This window comes from Paramisgurnus dabryanus, chromosome 20 (assembly GCF_030506205.2).
Source record: "Paramisgurnus dabryanus chromosome 20, PD_genome_1.1, whole genome shotgun sequence".
In the NCBI taxonomy this organism is placed as follows: Eukaryota; Metazoa; Chordata; class Actinopteri; order Cypriniformes; family Cobitidae; genus Paramisgurnus; species Paramisgurnus dabryanus.
The window spans coordinates 27,840,181-27,865,996 of NC_133356.1; the positions used below are offsets into that span (position 1 = coordinate 27,840,181).

Sequence of the window (25,816 nt, forward strand, 5' to 3'; positions counted from 1 at the left end):
CAAAGATGCTGCGGAGCGGGCGGGAAAACACGAAGTGGATTACTGGAATCAGTGGATCTTTAGGGGAGCGGTAACAATAAAACGGCAAGATTTTTGGGCACCGTGTTTAGTCTGTTCCGCGTTTTGCTGGTTTCCGCAAGTCTCTCATATTAAAAACGAACTAAACACCGGCCTGAAAGGGTTTTTAAAATATGTATTTAATATTTAATAAAACTGAATAAATCATCATGCGGGCCGGATTTGCCCGCGGGCCGCATGTTTGACACCCCTGGTGTAGACAATAGTGAAAGAGCTGAAGTGAAATGATAGGTTCAGACATGGTTTTGTGATCTAATCTGACACACTTGTGAACTTTCTGATACCTTGCAATTTCTTAATTAAGACCAAGTGTCCATCACGTTTGCTCTTTAGGTCATCGAGATGTTGCTCTCATGTCATCTCATTGCTGTCTGAAAAACAATTGAGACTAAGTTTGCACTTTTATCAGGATGGGACCGATATATCAGCCTGTAATCGGTATTGGTCGATAAAACATTTTGGTAACACTTTCTATAAAGCCCATGCTTATAATGAATTACAACCTGCTTTATAATTATTTATAGGCAGTTATTACTATTCTATAAATATATTTATAAAAACACAACAACACCTATACCCCATTATAAGAACAGTATAGATACAGTATATTATACATATATTATATTTGCATTTCAGTGCGCATGCTCAGTCGTATACTTCCTTTGGGGTATTTATAAAAATGCAGCCTGCATTGCTATAATGTCATTATATTTAAGTTACTACTTACTTAATCATGCAGTTTTACTTTTACAGTATTTCAAATAACTGATTTGATTTATATTGTTATAACCATGTTATAAGTTACTTATTACGAGTCATAATGCAGTTATTAACCTCTATTACTGCATTATTGATGGCTTTAAGTAAAGTGAAAGCATAGGATACAGTTTTCCTAATCCAAATGTTAGGAAATCATAAGGTGTTTATCTTTAATAGCCATGCTGTTAGTTACTTATTATGAGTGATACTATTTTTTTTTCATTTATGGACATCGCCCGATTGTATAAAAACAGCTGATGATCAGGGTAGATTATATCCTGGCAATCAAAAGGGGTGGAAGAACAATTTTATTATTAACAGAATTGCATACTGTAGTGTACGCTCTGCACTATAGGAGTAAAAAGTAAAAATATCGGTTTCGGTGCTTCCCTATCTTTAATGATTTTTCTTTCTTATGCATGAAGCATTTATCATTACAGAAAATTACTGTATATCCTCCACTGCATGCCTGTTTGTTTATTACACCTTCTGATTCATTTGCTGATGCTTTTAGCAACCAAAAAAGTCTTTGCTCCATTTAACACATTTATCTATGTAGGAAAAGATAAATGTGGTCTCTTATTGTTGATTAGCTGTTCATTGGTTTATCCTCTCCTCTTCACGCTGTTGTTTCCAAATTCATAACGCCACATTTTTCCCCCTTATAGTTCTCTCTGTTGTCTGATTTGAATATTGTAGTATCCGACATGTCACAGACCGAGCACATGGCTTTCTGTTCATTACTTCTCTATTCATTTAACCATGTGGGCCAGGGCTGTCCAATAGGAATTGTCTGACTTGTGCATTAAATGGCCCACATTCCAATCCTCTGATGCTGAAACTAACATGAGTTCCCCTTTTTATCTCTACAGCGCGTCAAATTAACACACAGCGGACACGTGATACAAAAGAACCGGTCACCAAAAAAGCTTGGGAGACAACCTGATCGGGGAGTTTTGTGGGTTAGGCGGTCTCACTGTTGGGTCTGTACTCGCGATGTACTGAGGCCACAGGGCCTCCATTGGAACTAATGACCAATTTATTTTGTGGAACATGATCAAATTTGGTAATGTGTTCAATAAGACATTTTGCACTGGAAATGAGCCTCGAAGCACAGTTATGGAAATTATTATTGATGTTTTATGGTTGTTTCAGTAATGCATTCAATCATTCATGACTGAATTAAATTTAATGCACTCTGGCTCCACCAAACAACCGTAATTGCACAAATTCTTCACGTTTATGGGGGACACACCAGGACATTGATTTCATAAATATTTTCTTGAATAGCTTACTCGTGCAAAGTTAATCCATACAACATATTTAAATAAGCCACGGTAGCTCTCCCTTGTGAATTGTCATGTTTATTCAGATTGATCTCATTTGTATTCAAAGGCGTTGCCATACATGTTTCAATAGACTCATACAACATATAATATCAATAAAATCTAAAGTATAAACATTTATGCATGTGCAGCTGTAGAGATTGATCAGATTAAAGACTGTGGTAGATGCACTGGCATATCAACAAATGCACTGGCATGCACAAGTGGTAAAAGAAGGAGATGGAGAAAGATGAAAAAGGGTTCGAGAGCAACGGTGCACTTGTTCCCCGACAAGCTTGCTCTCCTCGCCCGGTTTCAGGGTTCATGTGTAAAGGAATGCATTCATTAGCGTAATTCCTCCGCTCTCAAACAAGGCTTCCGTCGTCTGGAGAGCAAGCGAGCAAAGAGCTGTGGGGTGGACGTGAGAAGGAGGGGCGTTTCTGGCTGAAGGAGATGTGAGGGGTAAATACACCCCTTTTTCTGTACTTTGGAGGGCTAGTCGCCCTAACACAGGCCTCTGCGTCCAAGGCGATCTGCATGTGAAAGCCTCAGGCATTACAAAAGGATGAAAAGGTGCTGGGCAGGACCTGGACAATCCCTTCCTGTTCTGGTGGGTCGTTTGTTTCCATGCTGTCAGATATTGGGCCGCCAGCCCTCTCTATCCTCATCTCCTCAACTCCTCTGGTGTGCTTTTCCACATTCTGCTTCTGTTTTGTTTTCCGGCTATTTCTTATACACGGACCCTGTTTTTTTATTCACGTGAATAGGAGCGATGGAGCAATGTAACGTCAAACGGTGACTGGAACAATTGCTTTCACGGCTGTATCTAAAAGCCAAACGGCACCATGAGAACCATTTTGCATAACAAAAGAACTGACAAAACCATTAAGCCAATTAGAGTATTTATATAAACATTTTAATGAAGGGATTTAAGCAGTCATAAATTATGCTACTGTGTGGGAAAATAACTTCAGTGCTCTCTGAAATTTTGCCTTTCAGTTCAAATGTTTGATAGCTTTGCTATTTGACTAGGCTTTAAGTGGTACTTTATTTTTCAAAACCTTATGCAGTAATCAAACTTCCCCATCTTTCACCACAGCTCCATCAGCGACTAAAAGAATCTTAATTATGTAAATTAAAAAGCAGTGTAATCCAGAGGGAGGAGCTGTTCCCATAGCATTAGCCTTAGTTGAGTATTGGCACATATTGACAAAGCATTAGCCTCCATCTGCATTGTGTAATGATTTTTTTTCAGAGGAAGTCCTCCCATTGAGATAAATGCCTTGTTTTATTCTTTCCTATTGTGATTCATTCTGATGTGTCCCGGCATTTAGTCAATCGCACATCTCCTTTACAGTCGGTCCCATTCCCATCCAGCGTGCCAAAGAGCACAAACAGGTCTTTTAGTATAGATACTTGTGAAAAAAATCTGAATCAGGCACAAAAATAACCAAAGGGGACACATTTAACCTCACAATAAAACTATGAATATTAAATTATTAATCTGAGTTATATATAAATAAATAGTTATATAGAAAATATAGATATAAAAATAAATAAATTTGACTTTTTTGTTAAAACAACTTTCAACAAACTAAATTGAGTTGGATGTACTTAGAAAATTGTGTTACACTAGAAGTTCACACAAAATTATTTAAACCACTCCACCTTTTTTAATTAACAACACTTGTCAGGTTGCTGAAGATAACCAGTCCTAGCATTTTTAGCTAAACTGATTGAAACAGCATGTAAATATGATACTTGGTGAGTCTATTCTCAACTGGGCCAAATTCTCTACTTTTCAGCACAATGGTAACCTTTTAAATCATCAAAATAAAATAAACTCTTTTAATTATCAAAAGTATCCTACAGAACATTAAACATTAATAAGTCTTCTCGTGTTTTTATCACGGTTAGAAATGCATAAAATAACACTATTTCTACATTTACTTCCACTATCAAGTCCCATGCAAAGCATGCTGGGAAACTTAAACCTCAACTTGAAAAAATTTAGTTATAAAGCTAATTACACTGAAGTACTACAACTTAATGTTTAAAACCAACTAACTCAGATATTTAAGTTCAAGTTACACACAATATTAAGTTGATGCAATTATCAACATTATTATGTCAAAACAACTCAATAAAAAAGTTTGCATCTTAAAATGTTTCATTAAATCAATAATTAAGAGTTTTTAACTTTCACCAATGCATTAAATTAAGCTGTGGCAACAGATCCCCTGAATATTTTTTTTTAATGCATGGTGTCCGAACCATATGAGGGTAAGTAAACCATGACAACATTTTATCTTTTGGCTAACTTTTTCTTGAACACTCATTTTAGTGATGTATGAATGCCAAATTATTCAGAAATCGTAATAACAGGTTGAATAACAAGTTTAAGTAACTGATAAAATATACGCACAATATTACAGTTACACAGCCTTACAGAGAAAGCATCAAATTTTAGTCTGCAAATGGGCTAATTGTTTTCCAAATCTCTCTCTCTCTCTCTCTCTCTCTCTCTCTCTCTCTCTCTCTCTCTCTCTCTCTCTCTCTCTCTCTCCTCCCACAGTGTGATTTGCTGGGACTCAGTGTGATCATGTGACGGGCTCGAGAGTGCAGTGCTGGTCTGTAATGTCAGTCTCATTGAGAACGCGCCTTTATTGCGCGTGAGAGACGTTTCCAGTGCTGCACACCACACACACACAGAGACAAGACTGAGAAAGCTCTGGGGAACTCGCGGGAAAAGGGACATCTTCACCGCGGAAGTTAAGGACAAATCTCTCGCTTAAATCCATCTGAGGGACACCGGGCACGCGGGAGTCGTCTTTCGCTTACGAGTAACTTGTGGAATTTACCGGGCAATTTTTTTCTTCCCCAAAAAAGGGACCTGGCTTTCCTCTCCACCCGTTTTGTTCATTTAATTTCATTTCATCAGCTTCCCTGAAACAGCTGTCATCCTTTGAATCGCAGTATCGCAGGAGTCAGTGCAAGGCGCCTGAGGACAGCAGCGTTACCCGCGCACGAGCGATAGACACTTGCCTCTTTCCGTTGCGGTTTTATACTCTATTTATTATTTATATCTCAGCCTATTTATTTGGACTTTTCTGTCTGCTTGGGGCGTCGCTGGTGATTCTTGTGGAATATGGTGGGGGAAATGGAAACGAAAGAGAAGCCAAAGCCGAGCCCAGACTATCTGATGCAGCTGATGAACGATAAGAAACTGATGAGCAGTCTGCCCAACTTCTGCGGGATCTTCAACCATCTCGAGCGGCTTCTGGACGAAGGTAATGGGTTGACGAATTGAGTGTCAGATTGAGTGACATGTGTCTGTCAAAGCTTTAGCAATGACGTGCTGTTTAGGTCTTCAAAAATCAGACATAACGTCGTCGGTTTACGACAAAGCCGTCAGCTTTATTTTGGTCGGTTTTAACCGGTGCTTAAGTTCAAGAGTCGGTTCACTTATCCGTGACAGGGAACCGATGGGCTACCTGTGGCTTGAGAAATAATTTAACAGTGATTCCGTTTGGTGTTATTAAAATGTTTTTACTTATAGATGGCGTTATGCTTTAGTTTATGTCTATTATGGACGTATTATATAATAAATCAGGCTAGAGTTGGTAAACAGTTGTTTGGGAGACTTAATTACGGGATGAAAACAATGTTAAAATTATTATTTATGAACTCTAAAGGGGGATATTTACAATTATATCCAAAGATTAATATAAGAGACATGATGTAGTTCATTTCCATGGTCAAAATACCAACAGAGAAAGTTATGTTAATTTGATATATTCTGTGTCGATATAAAATAAGCTGTCTTGGTGAAAAGCTAATGAAGATTTGATAAAAAGTAGCCTAGTAATTTTAATAAAATGTATAAAACTAAGTGAGCGGAACTCGCGCGTGCATTCTGACAGATGATATTTAAATAGTCGCCACTCGCGAGATCTGTATTTAGCCTACAATATTTAACCACATGTGGCAACTAAATAACCCCCCAAAATAAAAATAGCACTTGGCTGTGTTAAATAACTTAAAAAAGTGACTACGTATTTATAAGATCATCATACAACCATGTGTACTTCTTTTAAAGGCAGCGTTTTTCATATACTACATAAGTGTTCACGTGGCTTAGTGGTTTACATCATTCTTTTATTTATCGTGTGCAGACTTATATGGTTTTCTTGTGGCTCAGAGTAGTAAACCTCATCTGTACTTTGTGGTTTAGAAGTGATCCTAATTCTTTACAAGCCCCCTGAGCCCATGTACCACAAGCTGTTAAAGAGGTTTATATAATTTAGACTGTTTATAAACGTTTTATAGAGCGACCCTGACAAATAAAGTTGAGTATGTTTTGACAGTGTTGAAAGGATAATAAAATACAAGTGAGTTTAGATGTTGATCTATGCAGTTTAAGCCCTGACTTCAGACTAGAGGGCTCTCTCCAACTGTCTATTCCCTAATGTCAAAGCATTTCTGGGAGAGTAGGAGAAAAATCTTGAGGAGGAGATTCGGATATTAAATTTTTTTCTGTTATACTACAGCAATCACGCCTATTTGTCAAATGCTTTATCATTGCTTTTGCTTTAGAAAATGCCACTGCTAAACGAAAATCTTGCAAAGCAAATTTTCAAGCAAAGCAAATGTAATTTCAGACCATGATGCACAAGTAATATTTTATAGCCTCCTGAGCAAAATACCTAACGCTTGAAATTATGTCCGTAAAACTCCATCTTTACTCACATTCCTGTAGATTACCGGCTCATTACTCATCATTACCTTCTCATTATATTATAAGGTAGAGAGAGTGGTTATTTTTTTGAAATATCCATGAGCGCTACCACCGTCCATTCCCTTCTGGTGGGTGGTTTGGTAGATTTCTAATTGCTGACAAACACAACCCAACACAGACTGTCTATGTTTCTAAAGGAATGCTGTTCCTTGGCACCTGCAGTTAAATACCAGGAGACTCTATTCATATGCAAATTTCAGCCAAGTGATGTAGGACCTCTTCTGTGGCGTTGCTTAAAATTTTTTGCTATTGTATGTTATTTTTTTATAAAACATACTCTAATTAGTTAACAGGGGTTTTTATAATTACTTTTCGGACATCATTATAGATCCCTCGGGTGGGCCTACGGCCTGGCTTCACACTTTGTTGCTTTGTAAAGTTATTTCACAGTCGCTGTCTTGTTTATGCTTTTCAGACACATTTGCAGGCCTTTCTCCTCCGAATTAAATCAGTGATGCTCGCCTGCGACATTATAAATGTAATCAGGAGTACGTGAAGGATTTTACCTGCCAATATAAAAATATTTCACATTTCGCTTGCGTGATGTGTTTATGAGTCACATATGAGTTTCACAGGTTTTTGAGAATCAGGCATCGAGACGCGTCATACCGTTAAATGCAATCTATTTACGACAGTTTAGTTGAGTTTCCACCCACCTCAGATTATGGTTTGTCACAGTCTAGGTTGTGTAAGTGCATGTATGTCTGAATTGTTGACACTTTAAAACACGCCTAAGACACTGTCAGACCACAGAGGTAGGAGTGAGTCAGTCTTGTGTTCATGAGAGCGAACTGAGCCATCAGTTTCACTTCCACTATTGGGTCATTGCAGAACTGAGCTCTGACCTCCAATAAAAACAGGGCACACTGTTTAGATGTGCAAGAATTCAATCAAATGCATGCATGCAAGCAGGCCTTAAATCATTTGCTTTGTAGAAAACTATCTGCGATAATTAAGTCCATAAAAGGCAAAAGAGGCGTGCATGTTGTGCTACCCGTGTGCCACTCATAGATACTTTTCAAAAGCTGGGTGGTTTGATGTATAATGTATATTCTGCTGTGCCACTTTGTGGTACCATCACTAAAGCAATGCTAAATCACTGGCTTTTACCAGACTCAGCTTAATCCTGTCCTGATACGATGAGGAGAGCTTAAATTATGGTCTACGGCTTGTACCGGGGGGCCACTACATTGATCATACGTGAATGCATTTTTTCTATTTGTGAGAATGAAAATAGAGAAATGAATTGGAAATACATGGCATCATCAATAATAGAGAGCAACGATGTATTAGAAATGCTCAGGAGCCTATTGAGATTGCATGTGTGATATTCCCTGTGGGGTGTCGTAATATCCAACAAATCAGCCTCTGTTTGGATGAGAGCGTGTAAATGTGTGTGCTTGTGTCGGCTTGCATCCATCTCATAATGTGCATTTATTTTACGCTCTTGTTTGTAACATAATCGTATACAAGCAGTAGCTTGGGAACACTTTAGATTTAAGACTTTTTTACTGTAATCTTTTTGGAAAATGGATATTTGAATATTTACAATTGCTTTGTTTATTGGGCGTCCAGTGTGCATTAATATAAAGGTGCTATTGCACCTGCTGTTCTTCCAATGCTATAAGATCTTATATTTATTCCCAAAGTTTGACTTGGTGGTAAGATCTGGGCTGGTAATATTATAGATGTTAAAACACAAGAGATTCACATTTATTAGATGGGCTTCATAAAGTGAAGGCTGCCTAAGATCCAGTTTAAAATTACGCCTTTGAAGAAGTCACTGACCCCAGGGTTGCATCAGGGTGACTGTCTCTGTACTGTACAGCAAGTGAGGCACTTTGAATGTAAAAACATTTGGCTGAATGAAAAATAATTATTTTAAACCTTACATAGAGTTTAATAGTAACTAATGGGGTCTGTTTGGGAGGGGCTTGCTCATCTAAACCTGTCAATCACAATAAGGTATAAAGAGCTGCTTACATCATTTTTTTCTTTTTGTTTTATTTCAAAATATGTGAACTACACCCTTAGAGAAACCCATATAGACTTTTTATCATTTGAAACATTGCATGACATTTAAAGCCATCCATACTGTAATATACCCCGTTTCCTTTGAACGTAACAAGCTCAAACACTTTTCAAAAGACCTGTTTTTGATGCACATTATTTAAAGCCACTTGCCACAGTCAGTGTTGCGGGAAGACATTGCTTTTCGCTCTGAAGGGTAGCGTGGCCTTTAGATATGAGACGGGCGACCGGCCCTGGCACGTCACCTGTGAGCGATGCATTTGCGTGAAGCAGACGCGATGCTCCTAGGCTAATGCACAGACCGAGCGCAAACCCCGACCCCGTTAGTGCAGATGAATGATCTCAATGGGTAACAGGAGCAGTCAGCCATGCTAGGCCATGCACTCCGCACTGTAATAAAGGTGATGAATTTAATCAGGAGAGCAGGCGCCGTCATCAGTACAAGGCCCATAAGGCAAAGCTGTGCTTCTGGCATCCATAGAGAATAGAGTTAGTTACTGTTTGAATAGAGCTAGTAATAGAAACAGAGATGTATGTGAGCCTGTAAGGCACCGTAATACTCCGTGGTCATTCATGGTTTGTACACCGAATTGTTATTTTATGGAGTAGTAAAAGATCTCACGATAAGTCGCTGTCCAGTTAGGAACTAGACGTAGGTAACATTTTGATTCTTAAGCATTTTATTAAATTCAGCATGGACCAGTGGATCACCAGCAACCCATCAACTGACCATCTGATTCACAATAATCATTTGTTTTAATCAGGTTGGCTGATTTTGTGCAACTTCCCAGTATGCCAAAATGGCATTGTGTTCACAATGTACCAGGTTGATACCATGAATGATTTTGAGAAATAATTAATTGCTAAATAATTAATAATTAATTGCTTTCCAGGGTTAGCTTTTGAAATACTGTACATTCACAATAGTGTTTATGTACTTTGGCTGTTTACTTACATCACAACAGAATTTTTGGATCCTGAAAATGCAATCTTTTGAAAATGGGTTTCAAAGTTTTTGAAAATGAGGTCTTTATGTCTATGTGTAAACTACGAAGATGCAAATCCGTGATAACGGTCGGTGACATCATACACATGTGTTAATTCAGTCATTGTCATATAAACATAGTCTGAGGGAAAGATACGACTACGAGTTAGGGGGCGGTCACACTATGCCTTTCGTTCCATTGATTTTTATTCATACGCATGCAAATGCGTCAGACCGAAAACACAAGCTCATGCAAAGATACAGTATTTCGCATTTCGTTCATACCAAAGTTCAAGTTTGGTGAACTCTGGCCTGCGAATTCGTATCACATGGATATACAGTAATGTATGTGACCAGTAGAAAACTGATACGTCATGCCATGACCTTTCTCTCTGAAAAGCAAAGATGGTCGTAGCTAAAGAACTTATATTGACAAAGCGCCCCCTGCCCATATTCGCAGTAACGGTTGAAAAATATTTGCATGCTTAAAGTCTCGTGTGATCGCCCCTTTACACAATAACTCGTACTGATTATTTTAAAAACAAATAGGAATTTAAAGGAACAGTATGTAGGATTGTGGCCAAAACTGGTACTGCAATCACACAACTGGTGGCCAATACACAAAATGACAACATAAACATCAGTTGAGGGCTGCAACTCCAACTTTTTAAAAGACAATATCCTGGCCAGATCACTGTTGTCAGTGATATATAAGTATTTGAAATGAAAATGATTTCTTAATGTCTAGTGACATATCAGGGACATTTTATGATTAATTGATATAAATTTCTTACATACTGTTCCTTTAATTGTAAAGTTCATTCAATGAAAAAACAATGTATATGCAGTGTTTAATGTACACTGCGTTTACTGTGGCATCAAAAACTGTATAAGCAGTTGTGGATTTACCTGTAAAACAGACATGTGTCTAATTTTCCTGATAAGGAGTATTAAAGGTATGCATATTTACCTACACAATAATAACACAAATGTATCAGCTAATAATACTTAAATAATTATATCACTCAGATGCCCCATTGATACAACTACTATCACGTTAAAGTTATATTTAACCAGTAAAACAGAGATCTTTTTTAAAAAACTGCTGGTTTATCTCTTTTCATACGGGACAAGTGTTTAACAGGTGTCATTAATCACACAGTATCATCAAAAAACAAATCTGATGTTTGTTGGTAATCACACCCAGAGGACAGATTTTAATGATTTCACCTTCTTAAACAACAGAAATGTGGTTTTCTTTCAAGAAAAGCTCTTCTTGAAATCTTCTTAAAGTTCCCATGAGGACCGCAGAAGCCTGTGCTCCACCGACAATTAGTCTAAGTGGCCGCATTCATCACCTAATTGGAGCAATTAATTAATCCTGAGTTGTTTTAGTGGGGTCAAAGTCAATTTATGCAGAATTAACTTCTTTAAGACTCTGTCTTTAGTTGTGGACCAGTTGTCCTTTCTGAGATGCTTTTCAATTCCTCTCACTTTGAGGTATTAGAGGAAAAGGAAATGAGCTGTGCGCTCATTAAAAGCTTCACACTGACAGACACACAGGTGACTTACAAAACCAGAGGAATCTCAATGTGGCTGAAGGGCACAGCATTGCTGTACTAAATACCTGCATAACACATTTTAAAAGTGCTTTAATATTGTTATTTTAACATATTTTAAGAAACACCACATTACTTTAAACTTAAGGTCAGTAAAGTTTTACACAATATCACAGGTTTCAAAGTCAGAGTTGCTTAAACTTACTAACTAACTAAGTTACTGGGTTGTTCTTTTTCACATTTTCCAAGTTGATAGAAGCACTGGGGACCCAATTATAGAACTGCAACAAGGAAAAAGTCAGATTTTCATGTTATGTCCCCTTTAAATAGTCCTTGCGATTGTTGATTGGCATCAAATTGTATTAAAATGTTCAGCTAAAAGCCATGTCAGACTGTGGGATCTCAGCTGTAACATTGTACAACAAAAAAAAGACTTAAAAAAAGACTCACACGACTCATCCAGGGCAAGACTGCATCTCAAAATGTCTGGCACTGTCAGTATCAGTGGTAAAATTTGATTGTTATGACCATGATCATTGGTTCACCCGTTCTCTAAAGGCCGAAATATAGTCCATCTTTAGCCATATGTGAGTGTACAGTGCGCATGGCACAATTTTAGTCATAAGAAGAGTGCACGCATACTGTACACGCACCGTCTGATTTTTGAAACCCCACACTCTTAAAACGAATGTGTTAAAAAAACACATCTTGTGTCTAGTTAAGGACAACACATCTTTTTTTTTGCACATAAAAGATTAAGGTCTGAACTTACTATAATCATAATTTTTAGAGGATTTAAAAAAATATTTCCTATAGAATTATTTACATTTTTAAGATTATAATTATCAAAATTATCATAACCGGAACATGATATTACATTAAATATATGCATTTACAAACTCATGTTTCTGTAATGAGAACTAAAAAGTTGTCTAGGTACTAAGACAAACAAAATTGTAACTTTTATCTGGAGAGAAAAAATAAGAACTGCTTACCTGGTAGCCATCTTGATTTTCACAGTCAATTATGTCCCTTCAAACTATTTTTTTGAAAATGTTAGTTTCTTGAGCGCTTAAACAATGATTGAAAATTGTTGCTGAGGATGAGAAAATGGGTCTTGTACACATTTATATTCTTTATTATTGGTTCTACATTTACCAATGATCACCAAACACCACATGTTTCTTTACTGTAAATGTTTAACATGCACTGAAGCTTTTTATTTTTTTATTATAAATATTTCCATGTCAAAGAACCCAAATCCAGTCATGAACACATTGCGGTAATGAAAATTAAATGTGGAAAAAACAACAAAATTGGTTTGTATGATGTCATTTGAAATCATGTGCAAAATAGTACATGAAGAGATGTTTGTAAATGTATGCTTATTATTTGATACTCTTACTTTGCATTTCCTTTTTTTATAAAAAATTTTCATGGGTCTAATTTCAAGAGAATCACCCATCTTGTGTTGTCCCTTTTATTAATTTGAACACAAAATCAATGACACATAATGTGTTAAATAGGATAACACAAAACAATGTGTTAAAATTGACACATCTTTTCTTAGAGTGCACTTACATTGTACGTGCAGGTTTAAAGTAAACTTTACTTTGCAAGGCTCTGCATTCGACCGCAAGCTATTAATGATGGCTATATTGAGGTACTCAACTTTACATGAACAGTGTCGATCTCGATTGCCAGGTGATGTAGTACTTTCAGATACAGTATATGACCTGTAGGCTATAGCTTCGATCTTTATTTTGACTTTATTTCGAGTCCCTTTCACTTCCTGAATTTATACTTCAAATGCATAATGCAGATCTTATGTCTGCTTTTGTCTGAAATAACACACAAAGTTTTATAATTTTTTGTTCACGTCGGACTTAGCAAAAGGGGGCGGGTGTTTGCGAAGTGTCAGTTGCATGATTATTTGTTAAGCATTTCCATGCCTTACCTTTTCAAACGACTTTAAGCTGATGTCCACTGTAACCTTTTTTGGTTACTAGTTTGTAAGTCTACAGCCGGTTGCATGCAGATGCCTGGTCAGTTTCACTTCATCTTACATTCTGAGACCCATTGTGTGCCATTACACTGTAGCACAATGCTAAGTTTAGTCACACTGTGGCTCTTTCTGTTGATATTTTGAGATGCTACGTAAATAAGAGGTGTATTTTAACAGAAGTTGATTTAGATCAGTGGTTTAGATGTCTCCTTATATGAAACACCTGATTCCACTCATCAGGCTCCTTCCAGAATGTACAGTTCCTTAATTAACACACTAACAAGCTGATGAACTGAATCAGGTGTTTTATATATGGAGACATCTACTGTAAAATGTTACAGTATCTTACTAAAATCATCATGCAGGGCACAGGTTCCCTCTATATCTCCTGAACATTATCATTCCCTGTCACAAGATAACTAGATAGGTCATTAGAGCAGAGGTGAAGAACACGCACAAACCATCATCTGACAGCACTTCATCAGATGTACCAATAACAGGGGTTATGAGGTTACCGTGTCCTCGCTTAACACTTAAGAGCACCAGTAGTTCATCTGAAGGAGAAATCAATCACATGACATGCCCCGCCCCCTCCATTTCCTCTCCGCTATACATCATCGCAGGGATTATTACGAGCGGCTTCCTGCGATGTCGTCATTATTAGTGAATGCATCACTGTTGCGCTTTATAATGCATTCACATCCCTCATTTTAAAAGCACTCTGTGTAATTGAAACTGTTTCTCACAGACTGCTGACTAAGTCTCCAGCCACCACGGGCTCGCCAGGAGAGTGGGTGCGAGAATGTGAATAGAATCTACCTACACGGACAGAGTCGTATTGATTTCAAAGTAAGAGGCCGAATGAAAAGGCAACATCTGAGCTCGTTTATGTCAATAGATTTTGGTCTCACGTCGTTTCTTATCCTTGTCTGTTGCCTCCGAGAGCAAAATCCTATAACCAGAAATAATTCATATTCCAGCGAGGTATCCTGAGATGTAACATGTTCATCAGAAAGCAATTTCTTTCTGTTTATTTTACTGTTACTTGAATTTAAATTGCGCATTTCTCACTATTAGAGATTGAACAAACTTGTTCAAATTAGAACGTTCGGAAACATCTGACTGAATTTGTTTTCTGTGATCCAGCTTATGCAATTTTAATGTATACGTACAGTGAATAACTCATTGTATGCTTTTTAAAAAGCATTCCAGGATGCACCTCATGTTTTTTTGTTAAAGGTGACATTTTTTCCTGTGTTTTCGAAGCTTTGATTGTGTTTATGGTGCACAATATAGCATGTGTTCGAAACATTCTTTGTTTTTACTTTTGTCTATATCGCTGTTTGCACTTTCCTAAAATCGGCTGATGTCTTACTTGTTCTGTGAAGTCCCTCCTTCAGAAATATGTAAAGAGTTCTGATTGTGTAGCTGGTCCAGTTTGTGGTGGAAAGGTCACGCCAGATTGCGGAAGCTGTCCTCAGCAAAGGCCAAACAAAGGGGATTTGACTCCCCGGGATGAAAATAGCAGCGTCTCGATGGCATGGTGACAGCCACTCTTCCTTTTCTCTGTGGAAGCGTCACACCCTTTTTTGGAGTATTTTTGTAGGCGGAGGTAAGGAAAAATATTTAGAATATTGTCATCATATACCTGGGAAGAATAGGGCTGTGGTCCAAACAAGCCGTTCCCTGTAGTACTTGAAAAGCAAATTCTTTTAAAGAGCACCTATTTCAACAACGTTATTTTGTGTATTTGGTTTAATACAATGTGTTCACGTGGTTTATGGTTAAAAAACACATTATTTTCCACATACCGTACATGTTTGCTCCAGATTTCACCCTCTTCCTGAAACGCACAGATCTGAAAAAATCTCTGTTCCTGATTGTGACGCTCCTTACCATGTTTGAAAGATTCGGTCACAATGCAATGCTAACAGGAGTTAACTTACAGGCTGTGAGTACGAAGCGGGAGGAATTATGATAATGTAAGTTTTTGCTACATCATAAATCCCAGGCAGTAAACTGTTGCCTACAATCCGTGTGTTTGTTGTTGTCCAAGAAAAGAGATTTACGTTGGAGACGATAATTTGCGTCATCGATTACTTTCGGGTATGTACCTTTTGCATATCGTTAACATGAGCCCTTTTCACACAGACATTCCGGAAAATACACGGAAAATGCATCCTGGATTTTTCCGGGATCGTTTGATTTTTTGTTCATTCACACTGCCAATGATTAGCCGGCATCTGCAAGGTCCCGGAAAGACACGTGACCTGTTGAAAGTCCTGCCCTATCTTACGTCTTAAGTTTGCATATTATTTATTATTTCTCTCTCTAGAAACCACTTGTGTGAATTTTTGTTTATGCTAAGACTATAAAGGAGCGTATGACGCAATATTCTTTTATGCTGCTGAATGAACTCTGCGTTAGCTCAGTAAGTGACGACCTAAGTTACCTGATATCTGTGTTAGTCCAGTTTGCTGACATTTCTCGTCGCGAATGTTGTATTGCATGTCCCTCATTTTAAAGTGTTGAACCAACTTTATGTTGCCATGACATATGTACGCGCTTCATTGTTTATGCGTCTCATTTATAATTTCCTGATAACTGCTTCAATCTAGTTTGCGGCATTTCTTGTTGTGAATGTTGATATGCATGTAAATCTCTCGTTTTAAAGAGCTGAACCATAACTTTTGTTCTGATGACGCGCACGGCCTCACTACGACATGCCCATTATGGCATTGTTTCGGCTTCTTGTTCACACAGAGGGTTTTCCGTGTATCTTACAAGGTCCTCTTTCCGGCAACAATCTCAGCAGATTTACGGGACATGTTTGTTTCCACACAGACGCTTATCTGGCAATTTTACGGGTATTTTCTGGGACCAAAGGTCTTATGTACTAATACACACCTACACATCAATAGAAATGTAAAATCGGAAATCGGACAAATAAAACAACTATTAACCAATCAGAATCTAGGACTGGAATAAACCATCTGCATTATCTCAGCCATCAGCTTGCTCGCTCTCTTGATACTGACATTGGTATCTGTTTAATAATCAATTTTCAGTTTATCACTGGTTAATATTGTTCTAAATAACTGATATCTTGAGCAGAAATGGTCTTATTTGTTAAGTGATTTCATCTCTTTCTACACCAGAGCAGCACGTCAGTATGTTGGTCTTGTTAGGAACCCCGCTGTTCTTTCTCATCAGGTGATTTTTTTCAGTCCCCTCCACATTCAAAGTTAACGCTTGGTCAGATTTGAGAATTGTTGCTGCTTGGGTAGCAAAAGGAGATTGATGTGTTTACCTTTCATCAGCAGCCCAAAGTTCAAGGTGCGAGAGGGACGTTTAATTGAATCTAGCCTCTTCTAAATGATTTTCAAATGTTCTGGGCTAGGACCCAACCAGATGCCTTTTGAAGGACACGTGGGGGCCATCTAAAGTGCCATCCATTAGACTCCTCTGTTTAATATAGATAAAGAGCAATCCAAGCCAACTGAGAAATGATCGATTCCCTTACCTACTTAGCCTGATTTATCTCGTACCCTTAACACACCAAATGTGCATTTTAATCCTTTGTTAAAGGCTAATGGCTCTCACAGGTTTTTATATAATGTCAGTATACAGCTGAAATTTCCCTGTTAATGGCTCCATCAGCCTAAGCTATAACTGCCCTTGATTTGTTAGATCTGGGTTTGCTCATGAATACTGTAGATTTAAGGCTTCTCAGTTTTACATATGTCATCGTCCCTTGCCGAAGACTGTAATTGTGTATTTTACACCCAAAACTCCATGATTTATCGACTGCTTTCTGGATAAGATATTGAGGAAAAGTCATGCTTGGAGCATAAATGTGGCTTTCTACCCCAAGAGCATGTGATGCACGTGGCTGTTCATTCTGGTAAATTAATCTATTAACTTTTTGCGGTCTTGTCCTGTGACTACGCAACACAATTATGCTACAGCCAATCAAAGATGCCAGAGCAGAGATGGGGATTTGTATGGTCCTGTGTTTCTCTTTATTAGCTAACTGATTCATAAACAACATTGAGACCATGTGTACCGTCAGCTGATGCCTACAGTGTGCTGTATGTAGCACCTTGTCAATCTCAGATCTTTGGAGTTTCTTTGAAGCTAAACCTCAGTGCCTGCATGGGTACCTTAAGTTCTACAAGCAAATTAGATGTTTTATTCGTAAATCGTGCAGAATGTTGCTTCTTGCACAACAAGTCTCAAATGATTCGTAATGCCTCTATGTTTGCCTTCAGAAAACTCAATCAGCACGTGTTGTATCAAATATCAGTGTAGCACTTGCAGTGATGAATGGATAAAATGATTTAGTTATGTGATTCGTGCAAAATTGTTTAGGGACTCTCTCATCAATCTTCATTGTTAGTGCCTTTCTATGATCTTGAAATGAATAAGAAAAAAGTCAAAAACATATTTTTGAGTCAGCATATCAAAATGCCACAAATGCCGTTCATAAAATTGCTTAAAGCGTAACTAAACCCCTGGTCAGAGCCTGACCCCACCCACTGTCAATATTTGAAAAATGCAAGAAAAGTGGGCAGATCCCAAAAGAGATAGAGGGGACGAACTAAGCTCGTACCAAGTGTGTGGTGAGATCGTAACAAGGGCGTGGTGAGCTTAAACCTGCTTACGTCACAAGTCATTTTTTGGACCCAACATCCAATAGGAAAATTCAACTGCAGTAGCCACCGTTCAACCTGAAGAGGGCAGCACTCACTCGTTTTTACACCATATATTGTAGTTTTGAAACACTTTATATCCAAATGTTAAAAAACTTTCTAAAATCAATGAACAGCACTAATGAATCATAATTCTAACAGATCAGTTACTAAAAAAAGTGGGATTAGGGTTTAGTTACTCTTTAACTTGTATTAAAGTCCAAAAAGTTTTTTACCATGGGTTCAGAGTATTGAGGCATTGTTCTTGTTGCGAGATTTAGAGCGCTGGTTATTTATAGTATATTGAGGCCCAGTTAGTTATTTACTGTAGAGTTTTGTTGAAGGCCTTTGTTAGCCGTTCAGCAGGGCATCACTGCAAGTATTTAAGATTTGGTAGTTCTGAGAAAGCGCCTGGAGGCATGTGGCATGTGCGTTTGTGTGACAAAGCAGCCCATATGCCGGCCCCAGTACGGAGCCGTGCGGGACCTCGCTTCTGCTGCATATTAGCTCAGTAGCGCGCGCCGCTAAGAACCATCATTTCCTCTGTGTCAGCACCTCCTGAGGCAGCACATACACTAACACACTCACTTTCATAAATGTGCCTAAACAGCACACTCACATACTGTACCGGAGTTGCCCTGAGGCCTTAGGCTGCCTTTTCTGGCTGATGGGATAAACCCCTTCCCCTCTACATTTATTTAAATGGCATCGGTACCTTTCTAAACAGGAAGGTGCTGCCTTGCACTTTTAAATAGGTCAGAAATTATTACATACAATGGAGTAAGCAGACAGATATAGGTTTTTTAACACACAAGGGCAATTACACAAGGGAACAGGGGCAGAAATGTATGCACATGGTAATTTTTCACAAAATACTCACTGGTAAGAGACGATTCTTTTTCAGTGTGACTTTCTTCTCATGAATTAATGCTTGTGTATGTTTGTGTGTTTCATTTCAGTGTGTGCTTGCAAACGCTTTGGTGTCTGCTCCCCTCTACAGCACACTGAGCTAATTGAAGTGGGCCTGTGCCAGAGCTGCTGATGCGGGGAACGCAGCCCCCTCCTTTCTCTCCTCCCGCCACTGAAGCATCCCCTGCATGTACTGTTGCATTCTGGGGGATTTTTCCCCCAGGCACAGGTGGCCGCTGTCGCAGTTCGTTGATGCGGCGGTGCAGGAGGATACAAAGTGTTGCGTCAGTGTATTTGAGTCTAGCACGCATTTAACCGCCAATAAGGGGCACCCTTTACATCACTGGTCACCCATCCTTTTTAAAGCTGTGGCAATTTAATGGAGTGTGCCTGTTGTACTTTATTACAATAGAGAGGTTATGACATTGAAGCTCACAAGTTCCCTGCTGACACCCAGTATGCTGGTTAACCTCGATTAGCCACAATTTGTATTTGCTGGAATGGGTTTTTGCGTAGGACTGAGATAGCAGTGCTCCAGCTGAGGCGAGCGGTGACTCACTGACTCGCTGTTTATTTACGGGACCATGACAAAATTAGGTCTTTTAGATTGCTAACTTAGACGTCAGTGATGGTATACATGCTTCGATTAACAGTACTGTATGGTTCAGCTGTTACTGATTTTCCAAAACAGACATTTTTCCAGAGGAAGGAAATAGGTTGATCTTTATGTATGAGCTTTGTCTCAGAGGTTTCTCATAAGAGGAATGTAAATAGAAACATTAAGCAATGGTTGAAATAAAGTCATTTTGCATATCATAGCTTAGAAAATTTGGTTTGGGATGAATTAGATGAAAAATAATTGAGCTGTATATATTTGATTTTTTTATCTAAGCACATGTTGTGACTGTTAAGATCTCATCTGAATTGGTTTGGGAGGTACACATGAGACTTCTGTGTTTTTACTCGTTCATTTACTTACCCTAATGTTGTTACAAACCTGTATAAATCTGATAAACATGAAGGAAGATATTTTGAGGAATGTTTTAAACCGATCATGAGCCATATTCACTTCCTTAGTAGGAAAAAAGAATACTATGGAAGTGAATGGGGCTCATGAATGGTTTGGTTATAAACATTCCTCAAAATATCTTCCTCCGTGTTCATCAAAACAAAAAAATGTATACAGGTGTGTAACAACATGAAGGCGAGTAAATGATAACAGATTTTTCATTTTTGGGTGAACTATCCCTTTAAGGAAATGTCTGTTTGCTGTCATTGTCTATGGCCCCATACACACTGCAAACTTTTGTGACTGACAATCGCATTTAAATGCTGGAGTGAATTCCCTAAATGTTCGTTCCATGTGTGTACGAAACAAGACTCACTTCTGAAACTGGAATTATTGACACAGAGGTAACCATAGCAACAATTTGTCATTTTGCGTGGTTATCATTCACAGCTTCGACCAAAATAATATTACAGTGTTATGTTTTGCAATAAACCACCATCTTGTAGTTGTATGTTGTACCCATTTGTAAGCCTGCTTCTCTCAGCGCTGTCTTGCAGTGTTGCCAAGTCCTCGTCTTTTTTGTACTTGCATACCGTTGTGGTGCATAACTGTTTATGGCTTTTGGCTGATGAAGCGATCAAGTTTTTAGTGTTATTACAGTGAGAAGCTGCCGCTCCCAATATTTTGATCCCAGCATTGGATTTATTTCGGTTTTTTATTGCATTTTTCGTGCAAGATCTGGCAACAATATTCAGCAAGCACTGCGCATACAAAAGACTTTTCCCCTTCTAGGCTTTTTTCAGAAGAGAGACAAGTCCATGATGCATGTTTAAATACTTCAATAACAACTACTTGTTCAGTTCGGTTATGTACACACTAGTTGTCACTACCTGCATTTTGCGAAATTTAAGAATGCAGTTATCAGTCGTGTAAATTACTGATGTGTGTGTGTACAGAATGGGTGTGCCTCATAAGTCGTCAAAAAGTGAAGCCGCTGCCTTTTTGATCGCCCCCTGGTGGCTGGCTGCAGTACAAGTCATAAACCCCGCCCTCTCCATTCAACCGAATGGGACTCTGCTCAAAATAAAAAAATTATTTACATTTCCAATAAAAGTTTCCGAAAGATGGTTTTGGTCCTTTCAGGTAGTTGATATCACGCTGTTATATGTTTAATTGTTCTTTTTTGTGATACGTTTTATTTTGGGCGGAAGTTTGATATCGCGGCTCCGCCTCTGGCTCCACGGACGATTCCTTCTGCGCATTCCTTGGCTCCAAACTGACGTTTTTACGTAACATGGCGGCGACCATGGTCTGACATTTTTGCCTTCAATTCATTACAATGGAGGGAGCCGATGTCTCGTCGTCTATCTTTTTTTACAGTCTATGGTACAGAACAGGATTAAGCATTAAAAGGTGAAGTGACAACCTGTCAGGACTCTGCCTTGAAGTCTTGTTATATTTGTATTTTGTCATGGTGGCAGAGTCCTGACAGTCCCTGGCCTTGTGTGGAGGTTCATGCCTTGTTTTTGTGTTTGGCATGTGCATCGAGTGTCTTGTCCTGTGACCCCGCCCCCTCATTCTCCTGCTTATTAGTAATCATTGGTTTTCTCCCATCACCTGTTCCTGCTCGTTATCTTGTTTGCTTTCTTCTATTTAATGTCAGTGTATCTTTAGTTCTGTGCAGGATCATTGTAGGGATGCTTAACGATTAATCGCGATTAATCGTTAGCAGAATAAAAGTTTTTGTTTACATCATATATGTGTGTGAACTGTGTATAATAACTTTGTATAAATAAATGTACACACATGCATGTATATGTTTTAGAAATGTTTACATGTGTATATACATTTGTATATTTATGTATAATTTATATTATATATAAATATAAATACTTAATTTATAAAAAAATTCTTAAAATTATACATGAATGTGTTCATATTTATATATATACATATTTATTATACACAGTTTACACACATATGTGATATAAACAAAAACTTTTATTATGCTAACGATTAATTGCGATTAATTGTTTAGCATCCCTAGATCATTGTGTTGTGTCAAGTTCTCGTGGTGCTTGTATATTTAGAGTCTAGTTACCCAGTCAAGTTGTAGTGCTATCTGTCAAGAATTTCGTGTTTCATGTTTCATACCTCCTCGTGGGTCTTTGTGTTTGGTGTTAAATAAAGTGTTTTCTGTTTTTCCCCGACATCGTCTGCTCTTGGGTTCATCTGTTCCCTAAATCCTCACACAACCGAATATGCATAATGATTAATCGCGATTAATCTATAGCAAAAAAGTTTTTGTATCGTGTGTGAACTGTGAATAATAATGAATATATAAAATGTGCATAATTTTAAGGGAGATTATATATTAAGTATTTATATTTATATATATAATATAAATTATACACAAATAAACAAATGTGTATATACACACGTAAACATGTCTTAAATATATACTTGCATGTGTGTGTATTTATCTATCCAAAGTTATTATTCACAGTTCACACACGATACAAAAACTTTTTTGATATGATGTAAACAAAAACTTTTATTCTGATATAGATTAATCGCGATTAATTGTTATGCACCCCTGTACGAGGCCTATAAGAAATAATTGTGATATTTTATATTAAAAGTAAACAAATTAATATTTGTTTCTCCTTTAAATCAACTTTGCTTTTACAGTAGCTCCTTCTCTTCAATCACAGATCATATGTTGTAGACCCATTATCTTTTTTTTTTTTATAAATATTGACCTATATTATCCACATTTGATCAAATTCAATGTAAATTTATTACATTAAAATGCTCAAATGGGTTGTTAGGATAATTTCAAGTTTCTTATTCCTGTCATTTGTGTCTTCTGCCATAGCCAGCAGGAACCAAGAGCCCAGCATCCAGGGCTTTCAGTTTCTAGCCTGTCTCTCATGTCTTATCTCAGCCATCCAGCTCAACAGGCCATACTCTGGAGGAATCCAGAAGATTCTGCTTGACTTGTTTTGTTGTTTGTGTCTCATCTACACCAGCGGGCATGTGCTCACTTTTCATCTGAGCTCTGGCATGTCTGTGTGTATCTGCGTGTGTGGAAGCGGGAGATTTTTTGGGAGGGCTGGGCAGTATTATCATTCCGAGGAGAGCGCAGGCCCAGATGGCATCTCAGTTTGAGAGCGCGCCCTTTCTCCTCCTCCTTGCTGCCACCTTCGCTCGCGATGGAGCCGCCTCTGACAGAGCTGCGTAATTACAAACACAGAAGGATGCTGTGTCTCCCTCTGTCTTTCTCCATGTTCCCATCCGTCTGTCATTCGCTTCTTTGGAAAGTGTGTCAGTACTTGTGTCTGTGGCCAGGTCAGATCTACTGTAATTCTCAGTGTCCACTATGTATCTGTATCTTAGAGCTCTCGTATCGTGAACCCTTTCTTCTTATTTGACGTCACATCAGATATTACACCCACAGACCGCTGGCTGAATAGTTTACCATCATTTTTTCACTCTCATGTTGTTACAAACCTGTATAAATGTCTTTTTTCTGATGAACACGAAAGATATCTTGAGTTATGTTTGTAACCAAACCATTTATGAGCCCCATTCACTTCCATAGTAGGAAGTGAATGGGGCTCATGATAACAAACATTCCTCAAAAATCCTTCAAAATATTTGTTCGTCAAAACAAAGAAATTTATACAGGTTTGTAACAGCATGAGGGTGAGCAAATGATGACAGATTTTTTATTTTTAGGTGAACTATCTCTTTAAGATGGTACCATGATGATCCAATAAGGGCTTGTGTGATAATAATAATGTGATAATGCATGTGAGTCAGCTGTTCATTGTTTCACGAGGGTTTATTGTTAATCTGTTATTGTTTGTAGACACAGTTTGAGCAATTAGTCAGAAATCTCTTGTGGAGACGAGAGGTTTTATGGTCTTTTTCTCAGAAGAAAAGCCTCCATTTGCTCTCCATTATTACCTAGTCAAGATACTGACGATATATATCTCATATGGGATTTTTCTTTTGTGTTTTAATATGGATATGGATTTCATTCATTTTCTCTTTTATAATCATGCTCCTCTCCACCGTGCTTTTCAGTTTCTCTCTCCATTCACCACATGCATTTCTCCATGCCGTGAGAATCTGTGATGTTGAACCGTATCCATCTGTTCAGATGAAGGCCTTGCCGCAGGCGCCTTCACCTATAGCGCTCTGTGATGTCACTGTGCGGCTATCATTTCAGTCGATCTGTCATGTGGTTGGAAGACCTGTAATTTACCAGCTGTTTGATTAATATTAAAAAAGCCCTGGTGTCGGGGATCTGTCAACGGTAATCTCTGCGTGGCCAGCGAAGATGCGGTGGCTGCAGCTGGCAGCATTTGCAGTGTGAGGTTCTCTGATTGAGCAGCGCTGTGATTACAATTGGAGATGGCTGTCGAGATAGACTTGCGCAGTTGCTGCGGGTCGTCAGCTCTCGGACTCGACTAATAGTTTGCGATGCCGGTGAAAGGCGAGTGTGATATGGAAGGCAGATTATGTTGTTGTGACATGGAGGAATGATCGTGTGTATTGACCGGGCATCGCAAGGATGCCTGTGGGTGTCATTTCTTTTTTAGGAACTTGTACATCGAAGAAGTGATCTGGTGCGCTACTGGTCACCAGTATATGTTGTGTGTCCAGTTTACGTTTAACCCTATTGTGTCTCTTAAAGGAGACATTTTACAAGACAGATGTCAAATAAATCTTTGGTGTCCCCAGAGTGCATATGTTAAGTTTTAGCTCAAAAAATTATATAGATAATTTATTATAACATGTTAAAATTTAGGTGTGAGCAAAAATGTGCCGATTTGGGTGTGTCATTTAACATGCAAATGAGCTGATCTCTGTAATAAATGACAGTGCCGTGGTTGGATAGTGCAGATTAAGTGGCAGTATTATCCCCTTCTGACATCACAAGGGGAGCCAAATTTTAATGAGCTATTTTTTCACTTGCTTGCAGAGAATAGTTTACCAAAACTAAGTTACTGGGTTGATCTTATTCACATTTTCTAGGTTAATAAAAGCACTGGGGACTTAATTATAGCACTTAAAGACGTCTCCTTTAAAGAAGCATTTCACCAAAAAGTGTCGAATTCTATAAAGTTATTATCGTTTACTCTTCCCCATTTTGTTTTCAAATCTGTATTGTTTATTTTTCTGTGGAGCACAAAAGGAGACATTATCCAGAATTTCCTAAAAATAAATGGGAACTGGAGCTTTCAAGCTCCGAAACGCAAGATAAAAATAGTCTATATGACTCATGGACTATTTTTCTGTTATTTTGAAGTCCTTTGATAGCTTTGTTTGAGGAGCAGACAGATATTTAAATTGTTATTCACTCATACATTTTTAATACCATCCGCTCTAGCAGAGCTCTCATATCTCGTGTGTTTGCATACATTTTTTATTTTGGCATGTGAAGACGATAAGTCACAGAACAAATTATTTTTGATATCTAATGTTATGTGGTGAGTAAATATGACAAAATGTTTTTATTCATGGGTGAACTGTTGCTTTAACTAGCTGAACCAGTAAGACCATATTGGCTGAAGGTAACTGGACTAAATTTGGGCCAGTTTTCCTCCTAGGATGACAATCCTAGGTAAAACCCTTGGAGTCTTGGTGATTGCACCA

General features: G+C 38.2%; 1 protein-coding gene across 4 annotated transcripts in view; it reads left to right on the forward strand.

The window, feature by feature from the left end:
* Positions 1 to 4,763: 4,763 nt before the first annotated feature.
* Positions 4,764 to 25,816, forward strand: part of LOC135733172 (KH domain-containing RNA-binding protein QKI) — a 120,935-nt gene continuing 99,882 nt past the window's right edge. For 2 of the 4 annotated variants that reach the window (XM_065251527.2, XM_065251516.2), the window contains exon 1: positions 4,765 to 5,452. In XM_065251527.2, the coding sequence (XP_065107599.1) occupies positions 5,311 to 5,452 (142 nt within the window). In that variant the 5' untranslated portion in view covers positions 4,765 to 5,310. Of the gene's footprint in view, positions 5,453 to 25,816 lie in introns of all 4 variants that reach the window. The other 2 variants (XM_065251535.2, XM_065251508.2) reach the window with 2 other exon arrangements.